The sequence below is a fragment of the Diachasma alloeum genome, unplaced genomic scaffold (assembly GCF_001412515.2).
Source record: "Diachasma alloeum isolate Michigan unplaced genomic scaffold, Dall2.0 Dall_scaffold_00966, whole genome shotgun sequence".
NCBI lineage: Eukaryota > Metazoa > Arthropoda > Insecta > Hymenoptera > Braconidae > Diachasma > Diachasma alloeum.
The window spans coordinates 108,001-125,933 of record NW_021681083.1 but is presented as its reverse complement, the minus strand read 5'-3'; the positions used below and the strand labels follow the sequence as shown (position 1 = coordinate 125,933).

The window sequence follows — 17,933 nt, the reverse complement described above, 5'->3', positions numbered from 1 at the left end:
GACGACTTATTTAAAATTTGTTCCCGCACAACGTCTGCAAACTGGCAATTTACACACATGTAGCGTGTGTAAAGTGCTGGTTTGCCGGCTGGCGTGCGACAGTATGTCTACTATTTTGATCTTCTGAAACGATATCACTTTTCACACTATCAGGGTCATTGTGGACTTGGAATTTACAGAATGTTCTCAATATTATTTCAGTATCCATGAATCCATATCGACAAACTCTTTTCATACGGACGGTCACAAATAGGGGAGGGTGGGGCAAAACGGCCCCCCTTCAATTGTCAATAACTTGTGAATGACATTGTGAAAATTCCCAGTTTCAACTTCATTTTGAAGATAATTTTTCATTCTTCAAAACGAGCTCCAACTCATCCCAATCGGATTATTGAATCGGAAAATATTGACGATTGAAGGGGGACCGTTTTGCCCCATCCTCCCCTATAGTTTATTTGAGATATTTTTATGTATGCAAAGATCCAATTGTAAGTTGTGGTTACAATTTCAGAAATAATCATGTATCTTGTAAATAAATGCACGGATTTGGATGATTATAATGGAGTAGATTGCAACTAGGAGTGAGCGTATCCAAAAATGCGGAACCTTGAAATTCCACCATCCGGGGCGATTGTTAATCGCACATGGCTCACTGGGCCGTGCCAATCCAAGTCCTCAGAGGCGTAGACGTGAGGCTTGTGAGCCGATAACTGTAAAAACATGAGTTTTGAATAGAGTATTGTTGACGATTATTAGAGGTATGAATGTGCCGAGACGAGAGCCAAAAGCGAAATTTGCATCTTCATGATTTAGCATTAGGGTGCCCGTTGGAGCACCCGTTCCGAAATTTTTGACGTACTGTCTCCTCAAAAGACTCGAAATCAAGAAAAAAAAATCTTAAAATTTCAACTCTCTATTTCAATCCTGAAACGCTCCCTAAAAGCCTTGTTTTTCACATAAGGATAAGACGGGAATAACGTTTCCTATAAGAATAACACGTTTTTCCTATAAGAATAATTGCACTATTGTAAAATGTGAACAAAGAACTAAAAATTTCCGTTAAAAGTAAATCATTTACTCAGTAAATTTCCATGTGACATAACAGAGGAAGGGGGCAATAGATTCGAATTTTCCATGAAAGTCCCCTGTTATTCTGATGGGAAAAAACAAGGCTTTTGGAGGGCGTTTTAGTATGGAGGTAGAGAGCTGAAATTATAAGAGGATTTTTTATTTATTTCGAGTCCTTTGGGGGGGCGGCACATCAAAAATTCCGGAACGGGTGCCCTAACGGTCACCCTATTGAGCATGGTCTATCAATTTGAACTAGTTAAAATTACTATTTTTCATTTTATCCACGATTGAATTTGTCAAATGAGTAGTGTTCTCATTACGGTTACCAGTTGTTCCATTATGAATGGTATTTTCAATTTGAATATATCATTATTCTGAGCCTGTGTAGAAAACTCTTCGCTCAATCACCTCTGGCTAGAGGAGAAAGATAGAGGTTCAGCCGTATCTTCGCTTGAATTTCGACACAAGGATAAATTGATCCTCAATATGAAATAATGATTTATTGTTAATGTATATCTCTAAAAATTTTCTTACCTTTTTTGTGGAGAGAATTGTTTTCCATCTGTCATTATTCTTGTCATCATCAGAATTAATGAGAATGCCCTCGACCTTGGTATTATCCGGAAAATTGCCCTTGAAGTGTGTCGTGTCGATAATGATTGAGTCTATGATACCAATATGCGCGAGTTTGAACACAGCCCACTCATTTCCAGGAACCTGGAAATTGAAGAACATAAAGATGTTTTTAACTTCAAGTGCTCTATTTATTGTTTTATTTTTGTGATGGAATCGATGTTTAAACGACTACGCACAGAAAAAATTGACACAGGAAGTTGCAATTTGGTGTGATTTTAGTTTTTACGGCGAAATCGAATGACGAATTTTAAGGATATTCAACTTTTGGGGGCGTCCATAAATCACGTGATCCAATTTTGGCTCATTTCTGACCCCCCACGTATGAAAAAAGCGTATAGAAATTTTCTATACGGATGGCGTATAGAATTTCTATAGGATTTTCGTATGTGATATTCGGATATTTCTGTACGGATATTTTTTATACAAATTATTTCTATACGATTTCTATAGGTTTAATCCTATACGACCCACTGCCACATGTATAGAAACATTTCGTATGGAGTTGCGACATTTCTCTATGTTTTTTTCTAGAGCGTTCAGACATCTTTCGTATAAAAAGAAAAATTTATGTAAAAATTTATGTATAGAAATAATTTGTATAGAAAATGTTCGTATAGAAATATCCGAATATCATATACGGAAATCCTATAGAATTTCTATACGCAATCCGTACAGAAAATTTCTATACAATTTTTTGATACGCGCCTCCCCCTCTGGTGATCAATCGTGATATTTCGTCGACTCCCCCCCCCGGCATGTTATCACATGTGTTTTTTTTTCAAAGCTCAGTATGAAAAATGATCACTTTTGAAAAAAAAAATTTTTTTTTTGTTAAAAAGACAACTCTTTTATACACGTCTAATGAACGAAAAATAATTTTATTCCAGAAACAAATCGTTGAAATATATGAGTCATAGTTTCATCTCTTAAGTATATTAATTTCAATAGTATAATGTTTCGATGTTTGATATCGATCACTCTGCAAATAGTTCCTCTTTGGAAATAGCTTTTTCTAGCGTGTCTCTTTGGAGAAAGTCCTCTCTATATTAGTACGTTTCGTACAGAAGAGACTCTGAATTCATGAGTTGTCATCAATCCAAGGATTGNGAAATATATGAGTCATAGTTTCATCTCTTAAGTATATTAATTTCAATAGTATAATGTTTCGATGTTTGATATCGATCACTCTGCAAATAGTTCCTCTTTGGAAATAGCTTTTTCTAGCGTGTCTCTTTGGAGAAAGTCCTCTCTATATTAGTACGTTTCGTACAGAAGAGACTCTGAATTCATGAGTTGTCATCAATCCAAGGATTGTTAAAACATTGTTCAACACTAACAAACACTCTACTGTCAGGNCCCCCCTAAAAAGTGTCACGTGATTAATGGACGCCCCCCTTTTGTGTAAAACTTATAAGGGACTCTGGGGGAAATCCCTTAGATGATCGCAGAAACTTCAAACAGCTAATGACAAACTGGAAATTTTGAGTTTCAGAGGAATTTTCAATCTTAGGTTTTCCTCCTCCTTTTTTTGACGTTTTGGTGGCGGAATAGTATGAGATTTCATGTTTATCGTTGTTTCTTGTATTTTGCGCTGTGGCGCCTCACGAATCATGTTGCTCGGATTTGGATGAGTTAACTATGGAGGACCGATTGGATTTTCGTGGTTTACGCCAAAATATTACCGTGCTGCGCGATAATTCTTTAGGGTTTTCCTTTTTTGAATTTTCGAGGAAATGGATAGGTGTAATTGCGATGTTGCCGCTCAATTAATGGATTATTGCAGAATAAAATGGGTTAGTTTTAGGTTTCGGTGGAAGGTCCCACGAACAATTTTGACTGTTGCTCTCGCGTGAATTGCTACCGTCGATTCAGTTTTTCGAGAAATAATCATCTATCGTTGGTGTAATTAATTAGTTTTGTTTGTTCGTTGTTTCATTCATTTTCCTTGAAGAGAAGAGTATAGTTAATAACGATTATATTAAGCTAACACCCGCTCTATCATCTCACTTTCGGCTCGGACGTCAACTCCACGCGAGTAGAAAACCTTATGGCACTTTCCCTGAAATATACTATTTCTGTAAAAATTTTGGGGCAATATAGACGCCTACATTTCAGTATTAACTATTGTTTTCCATGAGTTTCCTGTCGAATACGAGCCCAGTAACCTGTTTCCACCTCGACCTACCCCTCTCTCGCGAGCATTCTGTCACCTTTTCCTTGGCCGTTCAGATTTTTTTAAGTTTTTCATGGATTTTTGACTTTCGTTGTATTTTTCCGCTTCGAATTCATTTCGGCTTATTGTTTGCGTCGAGACAGAACAAGTGGTGCCGACAATCATCGAGTTCTTCAATTTACTAACTCCACCAAAGGAAAAGGGCAAGATAATGTACATTTTTATCCCCAGCAAAAATTGACCACGTTACAAACTATATTGCTCAATATCTCAAGAAACTATTCATCTGATTGCATTGAAATTACTTGACAGAAACGTTGAACGGAGGAAAAGCAGCGTGGCCCAGTGAGAATAAGTCCCTGCCCACCTCACGAGCGACAGTGTTGCTACATTCACTGCCACACTTGAAATGCGCGCTTAGCGGTAAGCGCCAAAGTGGCAGCAAAGCGCTCAGTTTTAACCCAGCGGCACTGCGCTAACCGTACGACGGATGAAGATGACGGCCGAGCGCGAGTAATCGAGGGTTAAACAAATGTGAATTTCTTAAAAACTGCAACACCAATTGAGTTTCAGCGATAGCACTCATTACATTTTCTATTAATTCCCAGATAACCAAGCGTACCATTGGGTTTTCAGAAGTTAGAAGCTCTGTACGGTGTACGCGTATCGTACGGATAGCGTATTGAAACACTGAACTGATCACAGCGTAATGCCACAGTAGTGGTATAGGGAGCGTACGGCGTATTGGGTTCGTATTGTATCTTAAAGAAGATTGAAAATTTAAAATTTTATCATTACCACTGTAATTAATGCTGCCATTAATGATTCCATTCGTAAGCCAAAAGAAGATTTTTCAATTTTCAGCGATGCATGTATAAAAAATGAAATATCAAGGAGGAAATATTATCATTGTTTAATATACCCAACCGCAGATCCGAATTTGGTGTCTCCAGTACCTTCCGAATTTTCTCACAAGTGTATTAGATCACTGACGAGACCCCATAATGCTCTAGAAATAGTATATTATGTCATCAGGCGATAAAAGTATTATCTGAATGTGATTATAATCCTCGCCTTCGGCTCGAATTATAAAGCCACATTCGCCAGATAATGCTTTTATCGCCGTGTGACATATGATATTTTATGTCGTTGGGTTCGAAAACCGCGATCTAACCGAGCAAAGCGAGGTTAGAATCGCAGTTTATCGGGCCTAATGACATAAATTGATTTTTCACCCCAGCGGGCACAAAGTGCACATTTCCTTCCGATTTCGCGGAAGGAAAGTAGGGGAGGGTATGCCTGTACCGCCCACCTGAGGGGAAATGCCAGTTTTATATTTTATATTTCAACTTGAGTATAAAGAACGTATTTGTGAGACTTCTTTAACTATTGAACTCGTTATTCTCGTCATGTAGACGCCTAATTCTCCTTAGAATTCACAAAATTGATTGAAAATAAAAGAGAGAGCCTATTGAGCGGTACTACCCGCCGTCGGGTAATACCGCTCGGCACGATTCCAATGCCACTCATAGGGTTTTGCGTGTATCGCTCGCGCCGAAACCTAACCTATACTCGAGTGCTGTCGAGCAACTACGTGGCCGATACTACGAGCGGTATTACCGGCTCCGCTCGGCGTGAACAAAATTGCTGATAATTATTGACATGAGTGGAGTTTTGAGTTCGAATTGGTCTCAAATTACGCGTTAAAGTACCACGAATCGAATAACCGCAGTTTAATATGAGAATTCAGCGTTTGAAACTATCAAAAACCTTGATTACAAGTCCACAAATTTTGCACTGTAAAGACCTCAAAACTTCGTTACGTGTTTTTTCATATTTAAAGTGGTAAATAAAGTGAAATTTTCCCGATAATCACATCCTATCATCACATTCTTCATGATCAGGAATAGAAAGAAATTTTTAAGTTGATGGTTGTGGAGAAAATCGGGTGAGCGGTATTACCCGCTCAGCGATACAGGCACACCCTTCCCTATATCGGTCTGACAAGCTTAAAATCCTCGCGCTCAGTTCGAGTGGTAATTCTGCATGTGGGCCTGACTCCTTCATTGTATGTTATTATATATCAGGTTGTTGTTATACATTAGAAATATACTGGATCTACACGTTTTCCATCTATAGGATTTTCCACAAAGTTCCTTCAAAATGCATTTAAGTCTTTTCAATGGCTAACTATAATTATAAAAATTTGATTGTTATATAAACTAATTGGATAATTCAAAATATTTTTTTAGAAAACTTTCGTCCCAACGAACAAGGTCCCTCGAGATTTTCTCCTAAGATCATTTTTTTCGAGAGAAACGTATGATCGACAAAGTAACAGAAGTGCCAGACTCCACACTTGCATTTCCCTAATTCCCCCGGAATATCCTTGAAATACTACCTGCAGAATTCCGGAGTTATCGACTTCGATAATCGGCGGTCTATCAAGTCGCCTCGCAGTCTCCCAACCATCAGCCATGGTTATCCCTCTTCCAGGTCTAATTATGTTCCTCGGGTGACCATAGTGAGCATTGCTGTAGTGCTCACAGATTCCTCCATTTTCTTGGGCCACCAGGTCGGTTAAAGCGTCGGGATTGAGTGGATTTGAACAGACGGTGCCGTACACTCTCAACCTTGCGACTCCACCGTCGGGGAAAAGATTCAGTCGGAGGTGGGTCCAAGCAAATGTTGAGGAAGACGCAATGTAGTTGTGACGTGTCTCGGGGCATCCGGAACCTAGTTCCGTCATTGGTACTATTGTCTTCCAATTCTAAAAACGTTTGGACAATAATTTACTATAATAGAATGAGAAAATAACACAAATAAAAAGAAGACTAGGAGGATGGTGTCTAATCCCTGAGTCGATGCGATAGTGCGTTGTAGATATCACTAGAGATGTATTTCTGATAGAGAATACAAAGAATCAAAAGAAAATTGGAATTTTTATTTTCAAAGAGAAGCCCTTAACGTTTTTTGCCACCCTTTTCGGCAAGCATAGCTTATTGTTAGCTATGCATAGACAGTATATGATTTTTTACATACATATACATACAAAGTGTTTTTGAACTACTAATAAATCTTGCGTCCAGTAATGGATTTAATCTCCCGGAACTCGGGAAAAATGCGAAAACAAATATTAATTAAATAGTTTGCAAATTGTTAATGTTTAAAATCGACCAATTGGAAGTGTGTATTTTACCGCGACAGAGTAGGCAGAGGTAAGTATGTACGCTATTGGCAATATCCCTAGATGATAGAGGGCAAATTTTCATGTGATTGAGCGACGTGATTTTTCGTCATATCTGCACGGAAAGTTCGATTTTCGTCCTCAAATGATGACAGGAAAGCGACTTATTTCATTCTTCGAATTTCTGTTCTTTTCGACGATTCTCGGAATGACATAGTTCACGTTCCTCCCTGCATTTACGAAGAAAAAACGAACTATACCGTGCAGTTTTGGCGAAAAATAGTATGTGCACCTAGAAAGGAAAACGAGACATAAAAACCCGTGTGTTTACCGCGGTTAATCCACACGTACGTTGGAATCTCCTGTTTTCCTTCCTTGATGCACAATCTACTACATATTTCGAATTTTAAAAAATGAAAATTTCTTTTTCAACTTTCCACGTAATGCACGGAGAGAAATTTTTAATAAAAATTATCCTACCATTCTATAAAAGTGCATCATGAGTCATCGTTTCCTAATTTCTATCCCTAAATTTAGTAAAAATTAATATATGTTGATCAAATTTTTTTTTACGTTAGAGAAATTTTCTCCTGACGCATAATAAATTTTATCCTTCCAGTCCAATAATTTTTATGTAGATAACAACGAAAATTCTAGAACAGTTGGTAAATTCTACCCTACCGATACAGTAATTTTTACTCTACCGGCACGGTAATTTTTATTTTTATCAGGATAAAATTTCTCTACGGTAGAATAAAATTTGATCATATATTAATTTTTACGAAATTTCAGGATAGAAATGAGGAAACGAGTATTCATAATACACTTTTGTAGAACGGTAGGATAATTTTTATTAATAATTTCTCTCCGTGTGCATTAGAACCAATCGATATTTGAATCAGTACCGATTTTAACACTTGAATTAATATACAGCAATCAACATGGTACCAATTCTTAAGTGCATTCATGTACCACTAAGAAGTATTATTCTGTGTATCGATTCGAGTATGGAAGCTAATACCGACAGGCCAAGACGGATTGATTTCAATATTCAATGCGTAACAAATTCATATTTGCATTGTTGCTTATTGCAATACTTGATTCGATACCCAAAAAAATATTTCTGGTGGTGCGTAAATTAATTTCCAAAACGATACTTGTGTGAAAACCGAGAAGGTTATGTACCACCAGAAGTATTTTTCTAGGTATCAAATCAAGTATTGAAATAATAAATAGCGATGTAAATATTAATTCATGTCACGGATTGAATGATGAATTTCATGACCCTTGGCCTATTGATATTTGGTGTAATAATTGAATGAATACCCAGAATGAAACTTGAGTGATGCATGAATCAACTTAACTCTATAGTGCAGTCAAATTAGTCTCAAAAATAGCCAAACCTAGTAATTAAGCCTCCGTCCATGAAAAAATAACCATTAGATAGATAAAAATTTCCTGAACAACATATCAAATTGTTCAATAACAGATTGATGTACTAGATATTAAAAATAATTAAAAAAGAGTCGTTTTCGTTCGGGTCAATGACAAAAACATTCGTAGTTTCAGCTAAACTCCATCGATTGAAAAAAAAACACATACCACATTGTAGAGGAGCTAATTCCACATGAAAATGATATGAGGAGTGATGTTCTAGGATGAACAGTTTTTCCGTGACAACCCTCAGAAGTTTTTTTAACCTTAATTTTGTATTATTGCCGAATTCCTCCCCGAGATCCAGCCCCTTTCTGTGCGCGCATCTTTAGGGCAAGAGCGGTATGCGCAGTCGATTCAAATATACATGTGCTTGATTATTCCACGACGTACGTGAAGGTTTTGCGATTTATTCGTCTTAATCAATTAATTCAATCATTTCAAGTAACACCAAAATGTAGGTGCCTAAAGTGCACTGTGGCTAGACAATTTACTCCCAACGCCGCTTTGTAGTGGAAACTGATAACAATGAAAGGGCAATTAGGTCGCCCTCCTCATGATGATTTCCATAATGGGGCACAACCAGTTTGTGGAATTAATTCTACTTTACCTGTACATTCAGGTTGGATGGTGCAATACCAGGGATTGTATGCATCACTGGAGTAATGATATTTGGGATCCTTTATTATAATGGATCCGTTATTATAAATATATAATCTAGAGTTACTATTATCTACATTTTTGCATGGAAAACTTGTATTCTGAATGATATTTGAACAACTATAACGATGTAGTCAATAAGAAGGGATGACGAAGGAGAAATATATGGTCCGCAAAATGAACTATTTTTTTTTTATTACTATAAAGGGAAAACTCTATCGATAATATTTTACTTCTTAATTATTGAAGATTTCTTTTCAACTGATCAATTTTCCCCATGGTGTATAGAATTCCTAAACAATTCCTGAATATTCCTGTTCTTGAAATTTTTTTTTGTAAATTTATACAATTTTTTGGGCAACTAGGAAATAAATATACTCATTTTTGGAATTTGAACACTTCCTACTCTATTCAATAATCTGAAAATTATTTTTATAATATTTCCATGTATAAAAACAAAAATTAAAACAAAAATTTCCATTTTTTTTGTTGCTTTCCAAAGGCAATATTTTCAGAATTTTTTTCTAATCGATCACCCGTTGCTCGCAAAAATATATGGAAAATCTCGGTCAACTGCCGTTTATAGGTCTTCGGGCAATTTTGATTGTCATGAATAAAAATAACAGTACTTCTTATACGTATAAAATTAATTAAATAAATAAACGAAAGGGAGTATTCAATTTCTATACCCATTAAAAAATTACAAGTTGGTTGATGAATTCATTTTATTCATAAAATTAATTTGAGCGTCCTCTGTAGTAATATTTTGTTATATTTAGGAATGAAACAATATTAACAATGAAATATTACCAATATTGACCCAGAAGACTTTGCCAAAAGTGTTTGATAAAGTTTTCTCAGTCAATAATTGCTTATTTCTATTGTTTAATTCCGAAATATAATCGAATGCAAATGTAGAGAAGACTCAAATATGTATGTTATGAATGAAATTAACCGGTTTATAATTATTTAATGGATGCAGGAATTGATAACCCACTGCCATCTATGTACTTAAGTAATTATATACATATAAGAAGTATTCTTATTTTTATCTAGGACAATCAAAATGTTATTAGCCCTAATAATCTTGTGACACTTCTTCTTTTTAATTGTGTCATTTACTCCTATATTTTTTTCCGGCTTTCTTCTCAGTTAAAACATTCACGAAGTTCGAACTCCTCTGCGAAGTTCCATGCACAGTAGGCAGGCCCAGAAAACATTTTTTCCGAATTTCAATTTTCAAGTTTACGGAAACGAAAGCTCATTAGTTCAAATGACTGTGTGATTTTTTTCCGATTTTTAGAACCATATTTTGAGCTTCCGCAACGATTTGGAATTTGTTATGACGTTATACACGTGAAAAAGTCAATTAAGTTTCGAATCGTGATTATATGAGTAAACTTTTCATATTTTCTTGAATACTTGGTGGGAAACTATTGACAAATAATCAAATAATATGAATAATGCTCTTTCGCAATTTCCATTCCATTTGTTAACGAATAAAAGTGGATCATTTTTGCTGAAAATGGACATTTTTGGGGGCTTCCAGAGCCCTCCGAAATCGATCCAGTCCTTTTTTAATTCCGTCAAGTGATAGTTTAACTATCTCATCGTCATTCTCCAAAAGAAGGATAATTTTCAACAGGTCCAAATTCGAGAAAAATGCAAAAGAAAATTGTTAAACTTTTAGGCTCCGACAGGTGCTGGGAGTGTCCGGTGTTTTTATGGAGGGCCATATACTGAAATGGAGAAGGTTAGTCCGCTGGCCCAGCCTTCTCTAGCACAGGTCGATTTTTTTCTTTCTCTCCGTAATAAATAACTGGTTTATTCGTTTTTCAATATTAAGTTTGTCAACTCTTTTGGAATTTAACTTGACAAACAACATCGTTAAATTCCTCAATACATTACGATTTCAACGTCACTCGGTTCATTGTTATAGCTCAATTAGAAGTGGAGTTGTTTTATTGAAACTATTTTGAATGTTCATAGAGTTTAGAAAATGTATTATTACGCTGTATTTTTTTAAATCATACAAATTTAATATAAATGTGATATACATTACTTATCGCTAGAGTAACTCATAAAAATAATTGTTCATAATACTGTGGGTGCTTCAGAACGATTGGATATTTCTCGATAGTTTCTTTGCAAATAAAGGAGGGTGTTATGTTTTGCAAGTTCAAAAATCCCGAGTGCGAAGCGCGAGTGATTTCTCCTCAAATAATTTTGAAGCTCAAGTGGTAATCGGGGGCATTATTTTTTCTCTCAGGATTTTAATCAGGAGAATCGTAGGCAGAAAATTCTTCGTTGCTCTGAGCAATGGAACCGAAAAAAATTATCAAAAAATGATCGCTGTAAAACCGTGTATGTCTTATAGAAAAATATTTCACTGTTCCGAAATTTAATTTGTGCACTCCGCTGATTGAATGAAATAATTTGTCTAGCATATCTTGGAACTCGATCTCTTTCACTTGCGCTACTAAATATTTCTCCTTTCGACAATCGCTGTACCTTTGAATATTTCTATACTAATTCACTAGATTATCCACTTTCGTAATAGCATAGGACTCTTGCACGATTGGGATTCCTGCGTATTCCCAAAAAAGGGCACACTTCCGCACAATACACTTTGCGGCTTCACGGGCAGTAAGCTTCGGTGTTACATATCTCGTGTGATAGAAAAAACACTGTAAAACCTGCCTATTGGATGGCAAACGGTTTCCACAAATTTCCGACGTTGCACTACCGACGAAAGTGATGTCAATGTCTTGTCGCGTTTCTGGCATTTTCGTACGTTTTTTGTTGTTAATCTTTACAGAAGAGAAAAAAATCAACGTAGCAATTATTTCGATGTGATTGGTTTGGTAGTGCATCGTCAAATGACTTTCTGTGTTCAGGAGGGATTGAGGAGAGACCCAAAATTCATAGGTATTCCAGTAAAAGGAATATTAAGTGGGCAAAAACTCCACCCCCAAAATTTTCGGCTTGTCCAATCATAAATTAATGGAGAAATTATGAAATTTGCTCAATACTCGCCCCTGACTGTCAAACTGAATAACTCCTCGTAAAATCCCAGAATTTTTACATTCTTAGAAGGTCCCTGAAGGCACAAAAGAGCCTCACAAATCGTATTATCGGAATTATCTGTTACTAATTTAAATTTTTAAGAATATTGAAATATTAATTTCATTCGGATTGTGATGCTGCAATCCGATGTCATCGAAATATTATCTATTGAATTGTTGTAGCACTATCTTTATAGATTCTTGGAAAAGAACAGTGCCTAATTCTCACTATATTGAAATTTGACTTTAATCGAGACAGAGCATGCAAGAAAAATTTGTTAATGATTTAATCATTTCAGTAGTCTAGAAAGTCATTTCAATTGATAAGGGAAGAAAATTGAAAGAATAATGTCTAAATTATTTTCTTCAACATAGATGAGAGGATATCTCCCGTCCCAACTTTTTTTTTATATGAATAAATATGACGTTATTCAATGCGGTAATTACAGAACATTATTGATGAATTCTGTTTAGATCAGCCGAAGTTAAGGAAATCAAGATATCTGAAATTATCGTTTCAAAATACATAAAGTAAAAGAAAAAAGTTTTCAGTTGTTTACTTAACATTGACGATTTTGTGACTAGTGAGCATAATGGCAGGACCTTTAGATATTTCCTAGAACATGCCCACTTGTACATCACACTGGGTCGACACTCTTGCTACCTGACAAGGGATCGCCATAAAATCATTTGACTTTTCACTAACGTCCATAATGACGAACTGCCAGTGGGTCAGATATTTTTGTATATTTTCAAATCGTTTGCGGAAGCACTAGAAATGTTGCTAAAAATCGGAAAAAAATCACACAGTCATTTGAACTAATGAGCTCTCGTTTCTATAAACTTGCCAATTGAAATTCGGACCAAATGTTTTTTGAGCCTGCCTAATGCACAGTTCAAATCTACTGCGCATACTGCTACTTTGAGGGGAGTGCGCGCACATACGGGGCTGGGCCTCATTGAATCAGCTGATCGTTTTACGAGATGTCACGTAAAAAATACTAAATAATTTATTACGGGAGAACAAGTGCACCTGTAATATTGGTTCCTAACTCATTTTCGTAGAGAATTTTCGGCCCTAAACACTGGTATTTTTTTCTCAATGATCGGTTCAATTTAATTGAATCTATACGGATTTTTGGCGTTCGCCTGAAAATTCCAATTGTTTTAAATTATTTTCAATATGTAGTACATCAATCTGTCATTGAACAATTTGATATGTTTTTCCGGGAATTCTTACCTATCTAATAGTTATTTTTTCATGGACGGAGGATTAAATGTGTCACCTAAATGCTAGATTGACTACACTACTAGTCTGGTTGCTGTACGCAACCTAGCCACTGTACAGTCGTTTACTAAAGTTCTGAAATAAAATACATAGGATCCAAGTTCAGATCGTTTCAGAACTTTAGTAAATGATTGTAGTCACCCTACTAGAATTTACATACGGCATGCCGGATCTAACCTACACCGGATTTGGTGTGAGTTTCGGTTTTTGTTAGGCATGCCGGATAGGTCTGCCTCATTAGGGCCTTATGAGAACCAGACACGGCATACCCCATCCGGCATGCCTAACAACATACGAGGCTCGAGCCGAATTCGGTGGAGGTTAGGTTCAGTATGTAGTACGTAAATAAGCATTTATGAAAGGCCCAAATAACTATATCTATAAATAAATATTTCATAGATACAGTTTTGACATGGATTCGGCAATCTGGTGGGGGCCTAATCATGGCCTGATTCGGCAAGGTCAATATATTCTGGATATGTTGAATATGTCGAACATGTGAATTTTCCGAAAATGCGATCATTTAGATTGAATTTTTCATGACATATACGAAAAAAGACTATAAGACATCCTACCGAATTTGTGAGAAAATTCAATTGGATTCCTATCCAATTTTCAATGAATTTTCCGCTTATTTCTATCGGAAATTCCCATAGCTTAGGAAGATACTCTCTAAAAAAATGGAATTCGGGTTTTCTATACAATGTATTTTATTGAAATATTTTCTATAGAAATTTCCCAGTTCAAATTTTCGAACTCCGTCTATTAAATTTTCTCAATTAGAAGAGAAGATAAATCAAGTAGAAAACACTTGAAAAATTTATGTCGAGGGATTTCTAAAGAAAACAATGGAGAAAGTTGTATAGAAAAATGAAGTTCTACTGTTTCTTTTCCATAAACGTGTTGCTCTTGAACATTTTTCTGTAACAAAAAGTGAAGTACATCTCTGCGACATCCTTAATTAATACTCTGATAAGACCCTTGCCAATTGCCGAATATTGGCCGAACCTTTGCCGTAGGTGGGGGGAGGGGAAGGAAGGGGGGAACGAGGATGGATTCGTAATTATTATTATCAGGTTGAATTATACAAATGTTAGAAAAAAATGATAGAATGATGCATATAAAGCCTCTGATTTATATAGACAGTATGAATTGTGCAATATACGAATTGCGCGGTAGGCTAGTCGGATAAGGCATAGGCTTAGTAATCTGTAGGTCCCGGGTTCGAAATCAGTCGTGTGCGTAATATTTTAGGTGTAAAAAATGGGTTTTTCAGTGATAAATGCGATCAGGAGTCAAGACTAATCACTAATGAATAATTAAATCAATTAGCAAATAGTTGTTTTTTTTCTTTTACATTATGCGAAACTATAATGGATAGTCATCAACCACGTATATATTTGCGCATATAGATTTGGACCGGTGTCAGTTGAAAGTTTTGGGAATTATTTCAAAAGTGCACATTGAATTATCAATAATCAATAGAAAAGTACAAATTAGATCAATTATAATTTTAATTGGCTTCCATAATTCTGCTGGTATGTGGCAATTCTGATCTGGCCCGGATCATGAAAACGCATAACGTTTTTTATCCGGGCCGGACTCGGTTGACCACATCAGCACCGAACGTTAGGCTCGGCATACCGAATCAGGGCCGAAAGGTTTGCGGAGTGAAATTTCTAGTAGGGTCATTTCCGCAGAAATGTGCTGCCGTGTTATTTGGGCTTTAATCGTTAAGTGGTGGCATCGTGAGGGAATTCCCGCTAAACCATACGCAACCTATAGGGCGCCACTGTAGAGGAGGCGACGGAACAACCGTACCCACGAAAACTCGACCGACATGAAACACCACCGAAATCATCCCTACCAACGTATAACTCTAACCCACTAATTTGGTTTTCCGGCAAGCCTACCGCGTTAGAACACTATCAATGGTGCAACGGTACCGCGGGTCAACCGTATCCACCGACAAGCGTACCGAATTATACTCCAATGCTGTTCGGAACATTGAATCCGTCCAACTTTACCACGGAACAATCGTACCATGCGACAAGCCCACCGGATTAGATCGCTACCATGCCATCTAGAAAATTGAATGCGTGCAACTCCACGGCGGGACAACCGTATTGAACGATAAGCCTACCGTATTATACCCCTACCGATGCAGTCAAAAATATTGAATTCATGCAACTCTACCGCAGAACAATCGTACCAAGCGACCAGCCTACCGCAGAATAACCCTACAGAATAACCCTACCGAATAACCCTACCGAACTAACAAGTACCGCAGTACAACCCTACCGGCCATATAAAAATCATTCTCTCATAAATTTTCATTCGTAATTTTTTCCCTCATGTTATAATTATTGAAATGACTAATAATTAATCAATTTCGTGAATTCCAAGTGTCATCAATCTCAATCTTATATATAATGCAAAAGCTTGTTTTCACCTGACTCTCTAGAACTTTCGAGGGAATTCAAGCATGTTCTAGAAATTTCGAGAGAATACAGGAAGTTTCAATTATAATACCCCGAGACCTTCAAAATTATCGGAATATTTTGCGATATCTTCGTTGCAAACAAATGAAAGTGTTAAGTTTTGTTTGTTTGCAGGGAAGCTTGAAGGAAATATTGCGAGGGGTTGGGGTATTCGGCGGAGAATTTTCCGGGACTGAATTTTGGCCGAGCGGAGCGCAGTATTCAAGGCCTTCTTCCAGCAAAACATCCAATTGTTTAGGAATAGATGAAGAGCAATGCATTGCATTATCAGATGCAATTTCCAGAAGCTAGTGTGCAATTGCCGAAAAAATTTGATAACAAAAGAATATTGTGACCTCGAATACTGCGCTGTGATTGAGTAAAATCCAGTCCCGGAAAATTCTCCATAAAATTCCAGGGATTGCAAGGAATTTCTAGAAATTTTGAGAAAATTCAAAGAATTTCTGGAAATTTTGGATTAATTCAAGAAGTTTATAGAAATGTGATGCGAAATCGAGAAGAAAAACACAATTTCATCAATTCATGATTCTGTTGTAGGAATACTTGAGAATGAGTCATAATATAGGGGAGAGTGGAGCAAAATGAAACAGCCAAAAAACGACTATTTGATACAATTCAAGCAAAACAAAATTTTTTTTTCATCAACTTTTATTAATTTTCTTTATTATTAGGAGTATTGAAGAGAATAATAATTTTATATTGTTCTTATAATTCAAGTGATTAGATTAGACCGATTACACTTTTCTTCTTTCATTCGATTGAAATTCGGGATCACATTGTCCTTAATTGAATTATAAGAACAATAGAAAACTATTATTCGCTTCAATACTCCCAATAATAAGAAAAAACAAGCAGGGGTTGAAGCCTTTTTGGCAGAAGCCATCAGACTGTTACTTTTGTGTTATAATTCTTCCTCTTTCTTTCATTTCTACCTATTTCATTGGTAGTAAGCTTCCGAATGGATCGTAGTTCGACTTTCTCTGAAAACTTGCTGTGAACGGGTAGATGTGTTTTAATTGATTAGATAGATGGCATCGAAACAAATATTGAAACGAGTAACAACAGAATGTACATATATACCCGTTCATACAAAGTTTTTGAGCTATCGCAGACAGAAAATTTTCAGGGAAAGTCGAATATCTCGGAAACTACTGTCGGTGTCAAAAGTAGAGACCACTCGAAATAAACGTCTATAAGTCAGTGAAAAAAAATCGTAAAAATATGAGACTAAATACACTGTGTAATAGAAGTATTTCGCTTGCCCAATACGGAGTTCCAAGTTTTCAATTTGATTAGTTTATTTATAATCGCTGTGAGAAGCCGAAAAACCCCCCGATTTTCAGGGTCCGTAAAAGTCGGCAAACTTTGAACCGCTAGCAAACGTACGAAAATTTTTTTTAAAAAATCGTCAATTTTTTCAGAGATTCGTATAACCCCTGAGAAGCCAACCAGGGAAGAAAAAGATCGAAATTGCGATAATTATTGATTTTATTCATAGAAATGTCGACTGCGGCTATTTCGTTGTAGAATTGCTGAGCCGACCTGAAAAAAAAACAATGCATTTTGAGTTCAATGTAAAACACATTCGGTCAATAGTTTTTCAATAAACAATCTCCGTTGATTTTTTAAAAAATCAAGAAAATTTCTCAAAAAAAGTGCTGTTAAAACGATCATAACTCGTTATGGGGTTTATGGGCCCGCTCACCGCCAGTCCCTCAAAATTAAAAACACATGTGCGCCCGGCTACCTTTTTCAGGGGCGTCGATACCAGTTTCAGCCGTTTGGGCCCTTTGGGGCGCCAATATACTGTACATTGCTACTTTCCCATTAAAACAAAAATACGAACACGAATATTTTTCTTTTTAATAATTGTATCATTAATTATACGTACTAATGGGTTTCATCAATATTAATCATT

The 17,933-nt window shown here is 36.3% G+C and overlaps 1 protein-coding gene across 1 annotated transcript in view; it reads right to left on the bottom strand.

The window, feature by feature from the left end:
* Positions 1-606: 606 nt before the first annotated feature.
* LOC107045510 (allantoicase) overlaps positions 607-17,933 on the bottom strand; it is a gene marked incomplete at its 3' end in the record, with an annotated part of 63,985 nt that continues 46,658 nt past the window's right edge. The window contains 3 exon segments of the mRNA XM_015267811.1: positions 607-710; positions 1,606-1,788; positions 6,282-6,650. Coding sequence (XP_015123297.1) covers positions 607-710; positions 1,606-1,788; positions 6,282-6,650 — 656 coding nt within the window.